General features: G+C 41.0%; 1 protein-coding gene across 1 annotated transcript in view; it reads right to left on the bottom strand.

Annotated features, from left to right (window-relative positions):
- The window catches only part of CLCN5 (chloride voltage-gated channel 5), a 161,163-nt gene extending 142,817 nt beyond the window's left edge, over window positions 1–18,346 (bottom strand). The window contains exons 1-2 of the mRNA XM_074359983.1: window positions 18,091–18,346; window positions 15,522–15,687 (exon numbers count right to left, since the gene is read on the bottom strand). Coding sequence (XP_074216084.1) covers window positions 15,522–15,537 — 16 coding nt within the window. The 5' untranslated portion in view covers window positions 15,538–15,687; window positions 18,091–18,346. The remainder of the gene's footprint in view (window positions 1–15,521; window positions 15,688–18,090) is intronic.
- Between the last annotated feature and the right edge of the window lie 533 nt (window positions 18,347–18,879).

Genomic DNA, 18,879 nt, shown 5'->3' with positions numbered 1-18,879 from the left:
GCAGGTTTTTCTCTTAGTCTAGGATGCTACTAAAAACTCACATTACCTTTCTACATTACAATGGCTATTTTTGGTTAATATGTTTTCACTAAAATAATTTGAAGTCCTGAGTTGTCCTTTACTCTTCTTCTCCCTCCAAAGTTGACCAGGAGTCAAGCTTTATCATTTCTTCCTTTGTGAAGTCTCTCACATTTATCCCTTCGTAATTTAATTCCCCAAAGTTTAACATCTTATCTCCAGGATCTCATACTGTTCTACCTGAATCTCTTTCAGCAATCTCCTAACTAATCTCTAATTCCAGTATCTCCTTCCAATCTGTCTTGCAGAGCTCTAACCATGACATTCTCTGCTCAAAGCCCTTCAACAGCCCCCCTCCCATCCCACTGCCTGCACATCTCTTAGTCTGGGAGCCAGAATTGGATCCAAGTCCTGGCTCTACCACTTCCTAGCTATGTGACTTAGATTCTCATTTTTCTCATTTGTTAAATGAGGATGATACCAACTTGTCTCATATATATGCCCTGGTTTTCCTGGGTCAGTCCCTGTGTATGCCTACCCCTTTTGATTAGCATGCCACTTCTCTCTCAAAAGTGTCCTGGTTTTGAAAATAAATCATGGAGTCCACAAAAGGTTGTTATGAGGATTTAATGAGACAGTGCACATAATTCTAACAGACCTGGCATGATACTGTCTTTTCTCATACTCTCAAACGTACCTTGTACTGTGATGCCTGGAATCACATCTCCAACACTGACAACTATAGAAAAACCTACCCTGTACTACAAGGTCTAACTCAGATGCCATCTCCTCACCTTTGCCCAACTCCTCTGCTCATCTAAACCTCTTGTATCATGTGTATCTAACACTAGCTTAGATCATGGTTACATATGCACATGTTTTCGCTTCCTCAGAGATCAGCTGTGGGGAGGACAGTGTCCACTTCTGGTTCCTCTTAGTCCCACTTGTGACACCGAGCAGTGTTCTTCACATAAAAGATACTAAATTACTTACTTCAATTCAGGAAGAATTCAGGATTTGGGCCACAGAATTGAATTTCACTTATCCGTTGACTGTTTAATTCAAGCCTTCTGCTTTCTTACCCCCTTAACATAATTTCACTTGCTCATTAGTACCATGGTAAGGGTTCTAGAACTAGGCTGCCTTGGATCTAGGCTCTATCCGTTACCAGTTTAAAATGCATGTAAAGCACTTGGGAAAAGAACACATTAAGTAATGGATAAATGATAACTATTCTTATTTGTTCTCTTCTCTTCCTTGAGCTCAGTCAAATCAGAATTCTTTACTATGGAGTGAGGCCTCTTAGCAACATTCTCTGCACAGGGCAGTCAACTGCCGGCTCTCAGCAGATAACAAAGTCTAGCCCCCTTGTCGCTCAGGGGCTTCTCTGTCTTTCCAAGATGTCTGTTTCTTCTCCCACTTTCCCCTTCCTTTATGCCTATAGTCCACACTGGGGCCATTTCTAACAGCTTCTCTGATCACCAGATGAGACTCTGATCTCTGATCAAAGATGAGACTCTTCCTGTCTGGTTCTCTATGCATCACTTTCAGGTACAGGTTCAGGTTCAACCTCAAACCATGCTCCAGGCAGCTCCTCAGGCTCTATGGTTTCCACAACCATAAAAATGTCTCAAAAGTTGCACTCTTACCGATTCCAGTCTTTCTATACCCATCTACAGCCTGAAATGACAGCCTTTCTCCTCTCTTATGATTGTTTCCATCACTCCAGCCTCTGCCACCTGCCCAATTAGACATGCACACAATTATACATCCAAGGGTAAAACTTCTCTTGCACGTTAATCCCTTTTTAAGTTTTCTACCACCCATCTCCTGGCTAAAATTCCACATATTAGAGAACCAGGGTCAGTTAAGGCTAGCCAGTGACTCTCGTCTCTACACACACACAACTGAGTGAAGGAAATACTTATTATAGCAAATCAAGAGGACATTCAACTGGACATTCCTTTTACTTTTTGTATCTCAGGCAAAAACCTTGTTTTAGGTGGAAGGGGCAACATAGGTAGGGGTAGGGGCTAAGATACAAACTATTAGGTATAAAATAAGCTACAAGGATATACTGTACAATACAGGGAATATAGCAAACATTTAAAATAACTATAAATAGAGTACAACTTTAAAAATAGTGACTACATTGGACACCTGTAACATATAATATTGTACATCAATTATACTTCAATTAAAAAATAACTAAAAGCCAATTTTTTTAAATGGCAACCATTTGCAACACGGATGGACCCTGAGGGCATTATGCTAAGTGAAATAAGTCGGAGAAAGACAAATATTGTATGTTCACAATAGATACATATATTAAATAATTACATTGCACACCTAAAAGTAACAAAAGGTTATATGTCAAATATATTTCAATAAAAAAATTTTTTTAAACTTAAACAAAACAAACCCGAAAAGCCTCTTTTGGTGGAGGAGAGTGGGCTACAACACGCTTGAAGCACTTGAGAATTTAAGTTAATCAAAACTTTTTTTTTTAACACAAATAGAAGCAAAGTGTATCTTCTCTGCTTCAAACATAAGACCATAACTGCATTCCTCCTCGGGTCCTTCAGCAAAAAGCTCAAGAAATTGTAGCCTAGCATTCACTTACAATATTTAAACAAGTTGAACAAGAACAACTATTTATCCAGACACTGAGATACTTACTTGTTTAATTGTGGCCCAGAATACAATTACTATGCTACGGGTATTAAAATACCCACAGATCAAAACTAATGACATAATTAAAACTGCTTCATCCAAAAAAAAAAAAAAAACCTAATAAAATCATGATTTTTACCTAATTTTATCTCACTTTCTTAACATTAAGTTTTAACAAAGCCACATACCTCCCACCCTAACCCCCACATCATGATGATTCCCTGGGTAGCTTTCAGAGGCCTTTGATTTGCCCAGGCTCTGCTTCCTGTGCTTCAGACCTGACCTCTCACCCCGGCCACTATTATACCTTTTATATATAGTATAGTAGTGTCAAGAAAAGAATCAAGTCAGGTATGGGTTTCAGTTAAGAATTTATTATTTAAAGGCATTACAGCTTGTAAACTAGTCAAGCAGTATTGAAAAGTGTCAAATGAAAATGAAAATCCCCTAGCCACCCTTAATCTCCAAGGTAACAACTGCTGATTGTTTCATGTGCATCCTTCCAGAGAACATCTACGCATATGTAAGTATATGTACTTACAAACTCATCTTTCTCTACCCTATTCTGCTCTTCTTTCTGCTGCAACATAAGAGATCATACAATACCATTCTGCACCATTTTTCTCATTACACAGAGAGCCGCCTCACTCTTTTTAACGAAATACGTTCCATAGTGCGTAAACCCCATTCTCTCCATCTCTCCAACCAGTCTCTCATGATGGACGTCACAATTATCGATAGGGAAAAAATGGCAACAACGAGGCAACGAACCTCCCTGTAACAACTTGACTTCTATGCAGTTCCTTTTTAGACAAGATTCACTGGGACAAAAGGTATATGGACTTCACGTTTTGATAAGGACTTCCAAGCTTCCCTCCAAATGGGCTCTAACAATTTATACTCCCACCAACACTGCACAGAGAGTGGGTTTTTTAATCAGTCATCTGGTCTGAAGTTCCTGCAGCTCAAATAGGGAACTAGACATTTAACAGAAAAACAGCAGCACACTGATGACTTTGTCACATCTTTTACTTTAACACAGGCTAGAAAACCATGTGCCACAGTTGGTGGCAGTCACCCCGTGCTGTGATTAGCCTTGCCCCCATCCAAATGCAAATTTAGAGGGTGCTAATCCTCACAATTCATCCAGCTCTTTAAGTCAGGAATTCCTTAGGTTCAGAGATTTTATTGAGTGAATTCAGCACAGAAGAGAAACTTATACTGCTCCTGGCAACACAATTACCTCTAACACCAGGAGTGCGACATAATGCTGTGATAGAAGGTGGTTTCCACTCACTCATAATGTGTTAAAAGCATTGGCAATGGAGGTGCACTTTGAATATGTTACGAAATCAGTACAGCAGCCTGTTCTTGGGCAGGGGATGACCTGGTTGAGAGATTTTGCTAGTTTAAGACAATCAGGTTTATTTTTCCCCCCGGCGATCGTCAACATCTGCACAGAATCTAGTGAATCACACATCCAATAACACTTATTTCACATTTTGCAAAGCACTTTGGCATATTTTACCTTATTTAATCTTCATGGCAATTCTGGTAGGAAGGCCAGGCAGGTATCACTCATTAAACAAAGACTCAATGAACACAGAGTATGTGCCGGGTACTCTCTGCTAGACAGTTGGTTTGTCAAGATGAATGAGACACCCCCTGTCATTCACTGTTACCCTGCCCAATCTATCCACAAAGCTTCCACACAGCACTCAGGATACTTGGTTACATGGCCTACAAAACCCCGTGTGATCAGCCCCCTGACCACCCTTCCAATTTCAGCCCCGTGCCCCTTTCTACTGCATTCACTATGGTACAGCTGTACAGGACCAAGCTGGAGGAGATTCCAGGTTCTTTCCACCTCAGGGATTTCCGCCTTCTTTCCTCCACCTGGGGGGATGCTCTACCCCTAACTCCTACTTATCTTTCAATCTCCATTGAACCTGTCACTTCTTCTCAGACCCTTCCTCCCAATAAATTATGTTTCATTTCTTATTCCTTTTCAAAGGACTTGACAGCACTCACGATACTCCGTAATGAAATCTCTGTGTATTTCTTTGCATTCCAACTCCCCCACACAACTGCAAGGCTTAGGAGGACAAGAATCAGGGCTTTTACGGCCACTACTATGCCCGCAGCACCTGCCCTCTGCAGTGCCTGCTGCACAGAAAACGTGAAAACCAAAGTACTGAACAAATACAGCCAATGCCTTCAAGAGAGATAGTCTGATGGGGAAATACACAAAGAAGGAAAAGGCGAATTTTGCCAGAATTTTATGGGCAAGGTTGCAGGAAAGACCACAGAGAAGAGACGACTTCTGAGATGATGGCTGGAAGGTCAGTAGACATTTGCCAGGAAGGCGACCTACTGAAATGCTCTAGGCCCCTAAGGGTGGAACACATGTGGGAAAAAGCGAGGACTGTAATGCCTCCCAGACTTTGGGCTTTGATATCTCGGTGGATGATGGTTAAATTATTCAATATGGCAAATGGAAGAGGAAGAGGTTCTATCATATTTATTACCCGGATACATAACACAAGGGAAAAAAGCCCTTGGCAGTGTTGGGCATTTGGATGGTGGCCATTCCTCTGCCCACCTGCCTCTCACCACTCTCAGGCTAAACAGGAAAGATCATGATTTCAACCTGGGAATATTCAATGTTGAGTCATAGGTGGCCACACATCAGGCCAGGCCAAGGGAGGCCAGGGGAAGGACCAGAAGACTTAGGATAGAGAAGGCCAGGGGTTCCTCTAGATCAGAGCACTTTTTTTGTCCAGAAGATGTCGATGATGTCATTTAGTGTGCTTACCTTTTTTTGGGGGGGGGGGGGGGGCAGAAGAGGAAAGGTTGGGGGGGGAGGAAAAAAGAAAAATAAAAATTCAGTGCCCAAACTAACTCACATGCCTGGTATTATCTCTTTCATTGCCACTCGACAGACCCTGTCCTGGATTTGGTTCTATGTTACAATTCCTGTGTTGCTCTTCACGGAAGTAGTCAGGGCAGAAATCCTAAATAAATACAATAAAATGCTACCTCATCCCTGAATGGTACTGGGTTGAAAAGCATGAAAATATGTCATTACTAACGGGGTTACCTCATCCTATGAACTCCACAACAGCTTCTCGGCTCTGACCACAGGTCTATAAATACCTCCGTGTTAACAGAAGGGTAGGAAGAAGTAGAAGAATCTGGCATTTGTTGCCACTCGTAGTGAAACTTTCTAGTGCCCCCTCCCCCTGCCCTGCCACACACAGCACAGCATTTCATCAAACAGGAAGCTTTGAATCATAATTCTGGTGAAAACATGAGAACCTATAGTTTATTTCAAAACTGCTAACAGAAGGACGGGAAGAAAAAAAAAACAACACACATCCTGGAAGCCTCAATGACAAAACAATTCTTCTGGGGAAAAAAAAAATCCTGATCTTTTCAAAGCCACAGTAAAGGAGGGGAAGCGATAGTAGGGAAAGACTAACACTGAGCAGAAAATTATAAAATAGCCAAGCTTGGCATGGGGGGTGGAGGGGGGAGGCATGAGGGGGCGTGTAAGGCAGCAGGGCTAAACAGACAGACAGACAGACTGGCACTGATGATCAGGGACCCAGGGTCTAACCCTGGCTCTGGGTACCATGTGACAGCCCCAGAATGAGTCTCCCTGGGCCTCAGTTTCTTCCTTCATAAGATGAGATGTTGGAAACAGATCACCTCCACAGATCCTTTCCAGTGTCAAAACATCCCTTTAAGAGCACACTGATTTTTTTTTTCCTGTTGAAATTATAATACCATCAGAAAAGCTACAACAGGCTAGGCAGTTTGGTGATTCGCAAGAAGCCGATGAGTAGGTATGATTATTATTATTTTTATGGGTAGGGGATTTCCTCTTGGAGAAATGAAAATGTTTTGGAACTAGATAGTAGCTATGGTTGCACAACACTGTGAATGTATGAAATGTCACTAAATTGTACACTTTAAGATAGCTAAAGTGGTAATTTTTAGGTTATGTGTATTTTACCACAATAAAAAAAGAAAATTTGCCCAAGACAAAAAAAATGAGCATTTATCTTTGGGATGCAATTTGTTTCCCTTAATTTAAAAATGTGGGGGTCCTACACTGTTGGTAGGAATGTAAATTGGTACAGCCAATATAGAAAACAGTCTGGAGGTTCCTTTAAAAACTAAAAACAGAATTACAGCAATCCCACTCCCGGACATATACTTGGAAAAGATGACAACTCTAATTCAAATAGATACACGCACCCCAATGTTCATAGAAGCACTATTTACAATAGCTAAGACATGGAAGCAACATTAATGTCCATCAACAGATGACTGGATAAAGAAGATACAGTACAAACACACACACACACACGCGCACACACACACACACACACACACACACACAGTGGAATATTACTCAGCCATAAAAAAGACTGAGATAACACCATTTGCAGCAACATAGATGGACCTAGAGATTATCACACTAAGTGAAGTAAGTCAGACAAAGACAAATATCTTAGGATATAACTTATATGCAGAATCTAAAAACTAATACAAATCAACTTATTTACAAAACAGAAATAGACTCACAGACGTAGAAAACAAACTTATTGTTACCAAAGGGGAAAGGGGAGGGGAAGGAATATATTAGGAGTATGGGATGAACAGATACACACTACTATGTATAAAATAGATAAACAACAAGGATCTACTGTATAGCACAGGGAACTACATTTAATATCTTGTAATAACCTATAATGGAAAACAATCTGAAGCTGTACACCTGAAACTAACACAATACTGTAAACCAACTATAGTTAAATTAGAAAAAATAAAATTTTAAAATGTAAGGGAACTCAATTACAGATGAATTCCAGCTTTGAAAAACAGAGGGATGATAAAATCAGAAAAATTATTTTTCAACAATTCATTGCCAATTAATGCTAAAACTGTTACATGAATGGTTTGGGAAACAGGATATTCACAAGGTCTGAAAGTACCATGCCATAGATTTTTTAATTTAATTATCTATGAAAAACAGAACCTCAGCAATGGAGACACATGGCAGACACCACCTTAATAAGTGATTACCAATAATGGGATAAACTGACATGACATGTCTTCAACCAAAATGTGATGCAGTGGGACATACACAACATCACCTATGTAATTTTCTTGCCAATAATACATAACTGGAATCTAATCTCAAGAAAACAATCACACAAAGCCACACTGAGGAGTGTTTTAAGCGACAACTGTCCTGGACTCTTCAAAACCATCTATGTATTGAAATGAAACAAATAAACAAAGGAAAATGAACTGTACTTGACAACAGGGGAGAAAAGGGAAAGATAATCAAATTAAATACTTGTTCGTTGATTGGATACTAAATGTCCCCTCAAAAGATGCTATAAAAGGTATTTCAGGATAGTGGAGAAAATGAAATTTAATTACAGGCTATATATTAGATAAAATTATTGAACAGATGATAATTCCTTGAGTGTAAACGCTATTCTTGTTATGTAGAACATTCTTGCTCCCCTGTTTTTTTTTTTAATTAAAATTTTATTTTGAGGTTAAAAACTTCATTTGGAGATTCTCGTGCAGTTGTAAGAAATAGTAGAGAGAGATGCCATATACCCTTTTAGGTATGATTTTTTTGGGGGGGGGTGGTTTTTGGGGGGGGTAGATAATTAGGTTTATTTATTTATTTATTTGTTTATTTATTTTTAGAGGCAGTACTAGGCATTGAACCCTGTGCACGCTGAGCATGCGCTCTACCACTTGAACCATATATCCGTTCCCCACCCCAGGTATGATGATGATTAACCCCATTTTATAGAAGAGGGTGAGGCCCAAAGAGATGAAATAACTTGCCCTTAGCTAGCAGAGATAGAGCCAGGATATGAACCCAGGGAGTCTTCCTCCAGGGACTGCCCTTGACCACTCCATGAATCAATTGAGGCTTTTGGAGTTTAGGTAACTATGGTTGCCAAATGGCAGAGCTGGGTTCAGATCCAAGTGTATTGGATTCCAAGGCTCATGTTCCTTCCACACTGCATGCTTGGGAAGGAATGGCTGGCTCCTAGAGACAATTTTCCTGAAAGACAGTTTTTGGTTACCCCCTTGATGTTTTTCACCATAATCCACCCCGCACCTGTTCTGCTCCGCTAAGGAGAGACGAAGAGCTCATTTCTTGCACCTGCTGCAGATGAGGCACTGTGCCAGATAGAGAAAGAAAAAAAGTGGGTACAGCTCAGTGGTAGAGCACTTGACTGCAGATAGAGAAAAACAGGGGAATCAGGGCTCTGCTGTGTAATTTCCCCCTTTTTGTACATCTCCCTGTCTCCAATCTCACTCCCTAAAGAGTTTTTGGAGTCAATAAGAGAGATAGACAAAAAGTACAAGAGTACTTGAGGAAGTATTAATAGCAAAAAAAACTGCTCTAACCAAACCCCCCAGGGGTTTGGTTGGTTGTTTATTTTTTTTTAATTTGGGGGTAGAGGAGGGCACAGAGTGGCTGAGACAGTCATCCAGAAGCCCACATAATTCACTTCTTGTTGGAGGCACTGTTATTTTCTATTCATTTCCAAATTAAGTTGTTTTCTCATTTTAAAAGTAATATGTATTTAATATATAAAATTTGGAAAATAAAAGTATAAAAAAGGAAAAAAATAAATGCACCCTACTACTGGGGATAGCCACTTTAACAACTTTGGATAATTCCCAACCATTCTGTATTTATCGTCACATCCCTGGGTGTTCATGTAACATGTCAACACAGAGAGATATATATAAATCCCCACTTAAATTGAAAAGACAGAAATGGGATAATTTCATACTCTGCCATTATATCATGAAGATTTTCCTCAGCATTGGTCTTGATTTTTAATAGCCAGATATTTTACTCTGTGGACCTGCTGTAATTTGTTTACATTCCCTACTATGGAAATTATGCCTTCAATTTTTCACGATTTATAAAAGACTTTAGTATATAAAGCTGTCTACATCTATCGGATACTTCCTTCAGAAATTATACTTTTAAAAATTAACAACGTATGTATGACTGAAACATGATGCTGCACACCAGATATTGACACACTGTAAAATGATTATACTTCAATAAAAAGAGAATGCAAAAAAATTTTTTAAATTAACAAGGAACTCATGTTACGTACAGAAAAACTGGAAGACACAAATAAGCAAAAATCAAGTCAACTGTAATTTCTCATTTTAATACTTTTGTGTCTATCACTGAGACTTTTTTAATAATACTTTTGTGTCTGTCACTCACTTTTTTATATGAAACATACATGGACACAACACATAGATTAAGATGGGATCATACTATTAATAATAAAAGTAACAGTTACTAAGACTAGTTATCATGTACTGAGTACTTACCACATGCCAGGCACTGTGATTTTATTATTTAATCCTTGCAACCACTTTATGTATTAGCTCAGCAGTTCCCAAACTTGTCTGCATATCGGAGTCACCTGGGAGGCTTCAAAATTCCTGAGCACTGCATCCCATCCCCAGAGATAACGGATTTAATCCACCTGGGTGAGCCCTGGGCTTGGGTGGGCTTCAGCGATCCCCAGGTGATCCTGATGAGCATCCAAGGTAGGAACTGTTAGGTTCGCTGCTATTTTATCCCTTTTTTAACTGATGTGGAAGTTAAGGAACACTCAGGTAGGTAACTTCCCACAACCATGTGGCTGATAAAGCTGGGATTTCCATCCAGCTCTATGCCTAGAGCCGACACTTTAAACTGTTAATAATTTGAGACCTGCTTTTCCCCATTCCCCACCATTTAACACCATATCATGAACCTATTTCTATGTTAATAAGTATGACTCCACATTATCATCTTTAATAACTATAGAATTCCATTGTATTGATTCATCAGAATGCAAGGGTTATCAATTTTCCCCACTAGAGAAAATGCTACAACGTATATCCTTATTGATACATCTTTGTGCACATCCTTCATTATTTCCTTAGGATGAACTCCAAGAAAAGGAATGACTGGGTCAAAAGGTGAAGACGTTTTTAAAAGCTTTTGATAAATCTGGCCAAATTGACATTCCCACTAGGCATGTATGTGAATGCCTGCTTCCTCATGTCTCTGCCAAAGCTGTGTTCTCTCATTTCTTTTTAATTACTGCAAATTATGTTTGAAAAAATGGTACACCATTTACTTCTCCCTTTCTTTGCTACTAAGAGGGAACATTTTTTCACATTTATTGGCCATTTGGATTTTTTTATGTATTTTTCTCCTCTCATCCTTGGCACATATTTCTAGTAAAATATTTGTATTTTTCTTATTGTACTGTAAGTCTTTATAGATTAATTAAAAGCCAGTAAATAAATGCATGGAAATTCTAGAGCTGAAAATTCAATATCTTATATTAAGAATTTATTGGATATGCAAAATAGAAGCAAAATAGTAAGATTGTGAACAAAAAAAAAAAGTTCACTATAAATACCCAAACTGAAGACAATTGGGAAATTAGTGAAGAAGAGTCTTTTAGCAATTTATTTCTAGTTTTCTCATTAACTTTATTCATGACTTCGTGTAGAAATTTTTAATTTTCATACAGTTGATGACATTACTATTCCACCTTTTATATTATGCATACAAATATCTTCCCTATTATTATATAATTATAGAGATTATAATTATAAAAATATAAAGGTTATATAAATATTCCCTATACAAGTATTATAAAGATAATTATAAAAATATAAAGATTATAGAAATATCCTATATTTTCTGAGTTCCTTTATCATTTCTCTTTTTTTTTAACTTTTAATTCTTTAATGCAGCAGTTCCCAAACAGGATTACACATCAGAATTACTTACAGAAGTTCTTTAAATGCTCATGTCTTAAGATTGAATCTCAATTTGCAAGGATGGGACCTGAGCAGGAATATTTTTTTTTTGACCATATAGGTCCTTTTTTAAAAATTTTAATGTCTTTATTTTTTAATTTTTTATTTGCATTATTTTCATTGGAGTATAGTTAGTTTACAATGTTGTGTCAATCTCTGGTGTACAGCATACTGTTTCAGTCATACATATACACATATATTCATTTTCATATTCTTTACAATTATAGGTAGGAATATTTTTAAAAGCAATTCTAATGCCCCTCTCTCCTTTCTTAAGAAACACTATTTTACACCTTCGAAATTTATGTTGATGTCCTTTTTCCCCAATTACTCCAGCACATTTGTTAAGCAAGGCATTTCTTCAAGTTGAAATGCTGCCTTTATCCTTGTTGGTAAGTTCTGTGAGAGCAGAGACCACAGCCGATTTTCCTGACCATTGATTGCATCTCTAGCCCTCAGCACAGTGCCTTGTGCACAACTGGTGCTTGATATTAATTGAAGAAATAAATGACACCTGACAGCACAATCTCCACCCTCATCCCACTCCACACTGGCTAGTACTCTCGTCAATATTTTCTTGACTATCAGTCCAATCAAATTGATGTTATTAATGATGGCCTTGAGTTATTCAGTCATGCTCAACACACTCTGTTTAAAGTGGCCAGGAAATGTATTAGAGGACTCCATCCAACGAAGCCAAAATAATAATGTTGGCCAATTTTCAGAAGAATGTGACTTCTGATCAGATTCTCCATGGAGGAACTAGATAGCACTGACCCGAGAGATTAACGACACTTGGCTTCCTCTAGCTCTTCGAGTTCCTCTACCAGCTCCAGAGACTGACTCAGAGCTTCCCTGAGCTGGGGACAGACCCAGACATTCCCTCTTCCACGAGTCCACGGAAAGAAAAACTGGAATAGGGAATCAGGAGACCTGGGTTTCAGTCCTGTCACCACAATCATCCTGTTTGATCGTGAGCCTGTCGCTTAACATCTAGGGGTTGGGCTAGACGTTTTCTAAGGATCTCTTCAGATCTGAACCTCTACCTAAAGACCCAAACAGACTACTACAGGGCAGGCCTTCCAAGGACAACCTGAAACTCCCTCCACAGAAGAGGGTCCCAGTCCTATTCCGGGCTATAGCAAATAATGGTGATAGAAGTAGTAACAGTAATAGAATAGGAGTAATAGTAACAGCCATTGCTAAATTTTACTGAGCACTTATTATATGCTAGACAATATTCTAAACCTTTTACTAATAATAGTGGCACACATACTTACATGCCACTTACTATGTTCCCAGCATTTTGCTTAATATTAATTTAATCAATCACCACAACCTTATAAGGTGAGTTCTACTGGTACCTCTATTTTACAAAGGAGAAAACCGAGAGACAGAGAAGGCCTTGCCCAAGATCTCACAACTACCAAGTAATGAAACCAATGGAGTTGAGCTCAGACCCATACTTTTAACTCCTCTTCCATACCACCACCCAAACTATCATTGCAACTATGCTCGTCACTTCAGAGGTTGCACAAAACAGAGTGAGTTGCAGTTACTTATATGGAATACTCCCTTCTTCACTAATGCAAGAAAAATTGTTTTCCTCCGAAGTAATTTTAAGCAGATCAGACTTCAGGGCCTAAGACGGCAAAAATATATTACTTATTAAGAAATTATGACATTCGTGTTAAGAATTGTGATCCATTAAAATGTCTCATTAACAAATAAATCATTAACCACTTAATGACATTGCCATTAAGCAGAAAGAAAACACACCAGCTCTTTACGCCTCATTAGGAACAAAACTTTAGAGCCCCACGAGCCCAAACTCCAATTCCAGACTCTCCGAACTGTCTTTTCAACATCAACCTGACAGCTCGCAGGTGTCTCAAACAGAACAGGTCAAACCAAATGCAGGACACTGACTTCCCACAGTGCCCACGCCCTTCTCACCACCCTGTAAGTTGGCCATCTCATTGGCGCCATCCCCAGGCACCCAAACTGGGTGTCAACCCAAGCTCGGTTCCTCTGGCATCCAGTCACAGACCGTTTCTAGAATTCATCCCATTCTATCTCTGCCCCTGCTGCTGGCTCAGACTCTCACCATCTCTCCCCTAAACCACTATGCCGGACACATCCCATTTGGCTCTGGGCTTTCACTCTCCCCGGCTCCAACCCCACCTCGACGCTGCCGCCAAAGTAATCTTTCGCAAACAAAATCTGATTATGTGACTTCTCTGTTTAGAATCTTTGTCTTCGGGATCAAGTGGAAAATCCTTCCTGGAATATACAAGGTTCTTTATTATCCGGCCTCTGACTACCTTCCCGGCTTCATCTGAGGTCGTGGCCCACACATCTCACACGAGGCCAACCGAGCAACTGGGAAGTTCCCAAACAGTGCTCCTCTGTCTGCCCAGAATGCAATTCTCTCATTCGCCCCTCCGGCAAACTCCCACTCATCTTGTTCAGCCCAGCTCAAAATTCAGAGTTCATCACACTTTTCTCTGGGTTACTATCGCATTTTATACCTCTCCCTATGATAACACATATTCAACCTGACGCCATTATTTGTTTATATGCTTGTCTCTCCCATAAGACAAGGAACTCTCTAGGTGTCTGCATCTTATGCATCTCTGTATTTTACTTCTTTTTTTTTCCTTTCTTTTTTTTAAATCAGTACCTTTTGGGAGGGGGTGATTAGGTTTATTTATTTATTATGGAGGTACTGGGGATTGAACCCAGGACCTCATGCACGCTAAGCATGCACACTACCACTGAGCTACCCTCCCCCTGTATTTTACTTCTTGAATGAAAGGATGTCTCAGGACTTAAACAAGAATATCCAAACTGCCCCTGATAAATGCCCACTGTGTGAGTCAAAGCAGGTGTAACAGGCCGAATCTCATTTCAACGAGTATCTTTAAATTGACAACCGCCGCATATCAAAAATACTTGTGACAGCTGTAACCACCAGGAGACAGTTTTCAAAGATACATCGGACCACCAACAAACCTACCTGTTGACTATTTATAGATATTCGTGCTCCTGTCATTCTCCTCCATCTAAGAGGTCCTTCACCTTTTGCGGGTCACAGATCAATGTGGGCAGTGTTTGTCCACCATTTCTTAAGTCCATACTCCCTTTCGATAAACATAAAAATGCCCCCCACCCCTGGAGATTTTGATACTCTCCCAAAGGGTGCAATTTGCAACCCCACCAGAAATACAAAGTAACTTTATATGTGGTAAGATTTCACAGGTTCACAAAGAGATATAATCCATTAGGCAAGTTGAGCTTGGCTCTCAGGTTGCTGCACAGTATGAAAACAGGCATTTTCCTTCTATTACCAAAAATAAACACTGTAACATTAGATACCCTTTAAAATCTTTTTTGGGAAGAGGAAGCCAGGGAGGTGCTGACATCTGTCTCCCCCACCTCTGAGAACCTTATGATGGAAATTTGCCAGAAACAAATAAAAACCAGAAATATGGGGGTGGGGGTGGAGGTTGGGTATATCTTGGTGGTAGAGTACATGCTTAGCATGCACAAGGTCCTGGGTTCAATCCCCAATACTGCCATTAAAAAAAAAACAGAAATATGAAAAAATGTCCTCCGTTTCCTCACACATAAACCCCACAAGCTCATGTTCAAATGAAGAGAGTTCTGTTACAATGCTTCTGGCACTACATTTTCCTGCTACTCTGCCCCTCCCCCCACACACACCCCTCCACCCCTTCTTTAAAATGATCTTAACTTTTAGCTAGCAGCAACTCCTTTTAAACTAACACGCTTGGTCCCAGCAAAGACAAAGGGTTAAATTAAAGAACCAGCTAGCTGGCTGCCTGCCACTGGCTTGGGGGTTGGGTTGGGATGGAGGATAGAGGAGGAGGAAAAAGCAGTGGGAGAAGTAAGTGCTAACTTCTTACCCTGCCACATGGCCATCTTGCTGCTCTTCTCTTCCACGCTGGGATCTCAGGCTCAGAGGTTCCCAGACCCGCCCCCCTCTCCAGTTTTGGAGGGAGACTTGACTGGGATGGAGATGCAACAGCAGCTGTGTTGTCTTGTTTTCTGCAAGATGCTCAAGGCCCAAACCTGAAAAGTGTCAACAGAAAAATGAATACCTATATGAAAAACAAAAACACGTTCATAGGTAAACAACAAGTTTCTAACGTATGGCACAGGGAACTAGACTGAGTATCTTGTAGTAACCTATAATGATGAAGAATATGAAAAGGAATATATGTATGTATACATATGACTGAATCACTATGCTGTGCACCAGAAATTGACACAACATTGTAAACTGACTACACTTCAATCAAAAAAATAGAAAAAAACACATTCAAATCCTTGAAAATTACCTCCTGCAGGCACGGACAGGGTCGAGTTTCCTCTTAAGCAGCAAGGTATAGCCGAAGAAAGAATGCGGAGATCGCGTAATATTGCAACCGAGTGCTGTCTGATTCTGCATGAATCACTGGATCTCCAGTAAATGGCTTTCAGAATCTCAAAGGATGACTGGTTGGATGAGATAACCATTAAGTGTCTCTCCCTTATTGAAATGTCACAATTTGGGGAATGAAGAACAGCATAATATCATGCCTTCCCTCAACGCCCCCCCCAAATGCCCAACTTTACATTAAAAAAATATTAGAAAGGAGAGCAAATTTTGCAACTAAAGTTTTCAAGTAGATCTCATAGAGGAAAAGAAAAGAGGTGTAATAAAACATGAATATATATTGATAGATGTGTGTTTATTGCCATTTTGAATGAAAAATATGAAAATGAATATATGTATATATGTGTATCACTGGAACATTATGCTGTACAGCAGAAAGTGGCACATTGTAACTGACTGTACTTCAATTTTTTTTAAAAAAGTGAAGAGCAATGTCCTTTGGGTCTTGGGTCTTCCTCTCCACTCCACTTCATTATACTTTCCCACTTTCCCAATGTCCTGTAGGGAGCATAGATTGCTTTTCAAATCAGGCAGGAAAAGATCCAAAGGAAAAGAAAAATGCAAAAACAGAATGCCAATTTAAGTAAGGCCAAATTGTTTCAGATAATTCCTATTGTTAAAATGTCAAATTCAGTCTTAGGACAATACCATTTGCAAGGATATGAAAGACGCTAGAAAGGGGGAAAAATGATAGGTCTGACTACTTCGTTTGATTCTGAGGTTTAATAATATATTAAACACTTTGTCCATTTAAACAAGTTCTTAATTAGCACATTGATCTTTCTTATTTGGCATACAAGCCAATCTGATTTTTCTAATGAAAAAAGTCCTCACCTTTTTGACCTGGTGAACTTCAAAGCAGATTGCTATGTCCATAGCTTTTCTATAAGCAACACCTCCACCCAACGAAGTGAAAGCGCTCACGCATACATACTGAAGACTAATAGGAACATGAGAGCCATCATTTGGCCTTTTTTAAGTGACTTTTTTTTTAAGGACGAAAGTGTGAATGTGCTTCCCAAAAAGCCAAGAGAGAAAAGACAATGCTTTGGATAAGGAAAGGCTCGCAAAGTCCAAGAAAACTAGGAACTCACAAAATCCCAGGATGAATTCGCCAGGAAAAAGCGCTCTGATGACTTATCTGGAACCTGGGACAGTTTGTTTTGGTTTGCCTTTTTTCCCCCTCGTATTTAGCGTGCAGTTAAATAGTACTGAGCCGCGCCTCGTGGGGCCAGGAGAATTTAACATCTCCCAAGTCAAACTCGTGTAGCTGCTCATAAACGTAAGAAGTTTCTGTAAAGCAGATTCTTAGTGGCTCTTCATGCTCCACACTTCTGGATTTCCCTCACTTATTAGGGGTAGCTTACACTGACGTTATCACACGGGCACACGTACAACTTCACCTGGCACTGCAGAAAACTGATTTGCTCGGAAAGGTTAATACGGTAAAGGCGCATCAACGTGAAGGTAAAGTTTTCCCCTTCTGGGTGAAGGCGCTCAAGCGCAAGCCTGGCAAGTCTGAAGAGAACCAGCTCCCCGAGTTAAGTGGGAAAAGGAAAATGCAGCAACTACTTTTCCGAGAGTCTGGACTCTGCTTCACTACGACCCACACAAACCTGCCAGTCCAGAGCAAGAGAGAAGAATGGGGCCTCAATAGGGCTTTACCAGCCAAAGTCACCCTGCCTCAGTCCTGGAAGGGGGACGTCTGCAGCTAACCTCCTCCATTCAAAAGCGAGGCAGGCTTGGCGCGGCTCCTCGAGGAAACTTCGCTGGGACAGCGCAGGGACCCAGGCTCAGAGAACAGGGCTGGGCTCCCGGAAAGATGCCGCCCTGCACTGGCCAGAACTGGCTGCTCTAACTCCCCCGAGTGCCAGGCGGCGGCGGCCGGGCACGGGGAAGCCCCATCTCCGGGGAGTCGAGCCAGCGGGGGAGCGCTTCCCCTGCGTCGCTGCGCCCAGGGGGTGATCCGAGGGTGGGCCGGGGGCCAGCGGCCCACCAGGGACCTGCTGGGGTCGGGACAGCCCATTGGTCTTTACCTGTCGCCGAGGTCAGCAGCGGCGGAGCCCGCGTCCGCCGCCGGCGGGCCGAGCGCTCAGTCGGCTCTGGCGTCCGGGACACTAAGTTGAGCTAGCGCCCCACGTAGCCGGCAGAGCTTCATTCACAGCCCAGCCGGGAGGAGGGGGAGCGGAGCGGGCGCGCGGCTCATGTGACAGGCGCCTCGCAGGGATCGGCCAGGCACGGCCGCCGTCTGCGCGTGCGCGCCCCGGCCAGCCCTCTCCGCGCACCTCCGCGGAGCCCGGGAGGAGGTGATACACGCCCGGGAGGCAGCAGGGCGGGGAGAGCCGTGGCGAAGGCGGTGCTGGGAGGAGTTTCCGCGCGCGCAGCCGCAGTAGGTCGGCCTTGCTCGCTGCCATATTTAATGAGGACTGGGCGGGTCCTAACCCAGGGCGGGGCGTGTTAATTGCTTTTGAAAAAGAAATACTCTTTTATGTTTCACTGCGAGCCAGCGGTACGGTTTTTTGGTTTTGTCCTTAGAACAAAACTGTTTATCCTGAGCTTTTGGCCCACCGAATAGTTAGTAGTAGAAATCTAATACTAATTACATTAGCTCACGTATTTTTGAGCCTCCAATTATATGTCAGGCACTGTTCTGTGCCCTTTACTTTTTTTCATCTCATTTAATGTGCACAGTAACCCCACTGGGGTACGTACTATTATTTCGCCACTTTTATTCATAAGAAAACAGAAGCACAGAAAGGTTAAGTAACTTGTCCGAGCTCACATAACAGTAGTAGTATGAATAGTGATCAAATACAGTGATGTTT

Source organism: Camelus bactrianus, chromosome X (assembly GCF_048773025.1).
Source record: "Camelus bactrianus isolate YW-2024 breed Bactrian camel chromosome X, ASM4877302v1, whole genome shotgun sequence".
Lineage (NCBI taxonomy): Eukaryota > Metazoa > Chordata > Mammalia > Artiodactyla > Camelidae > Camelus > Camelus bactrianus.
This window is presented reverse-complemented; position numbering and strand designations above follow the sequence as displayed.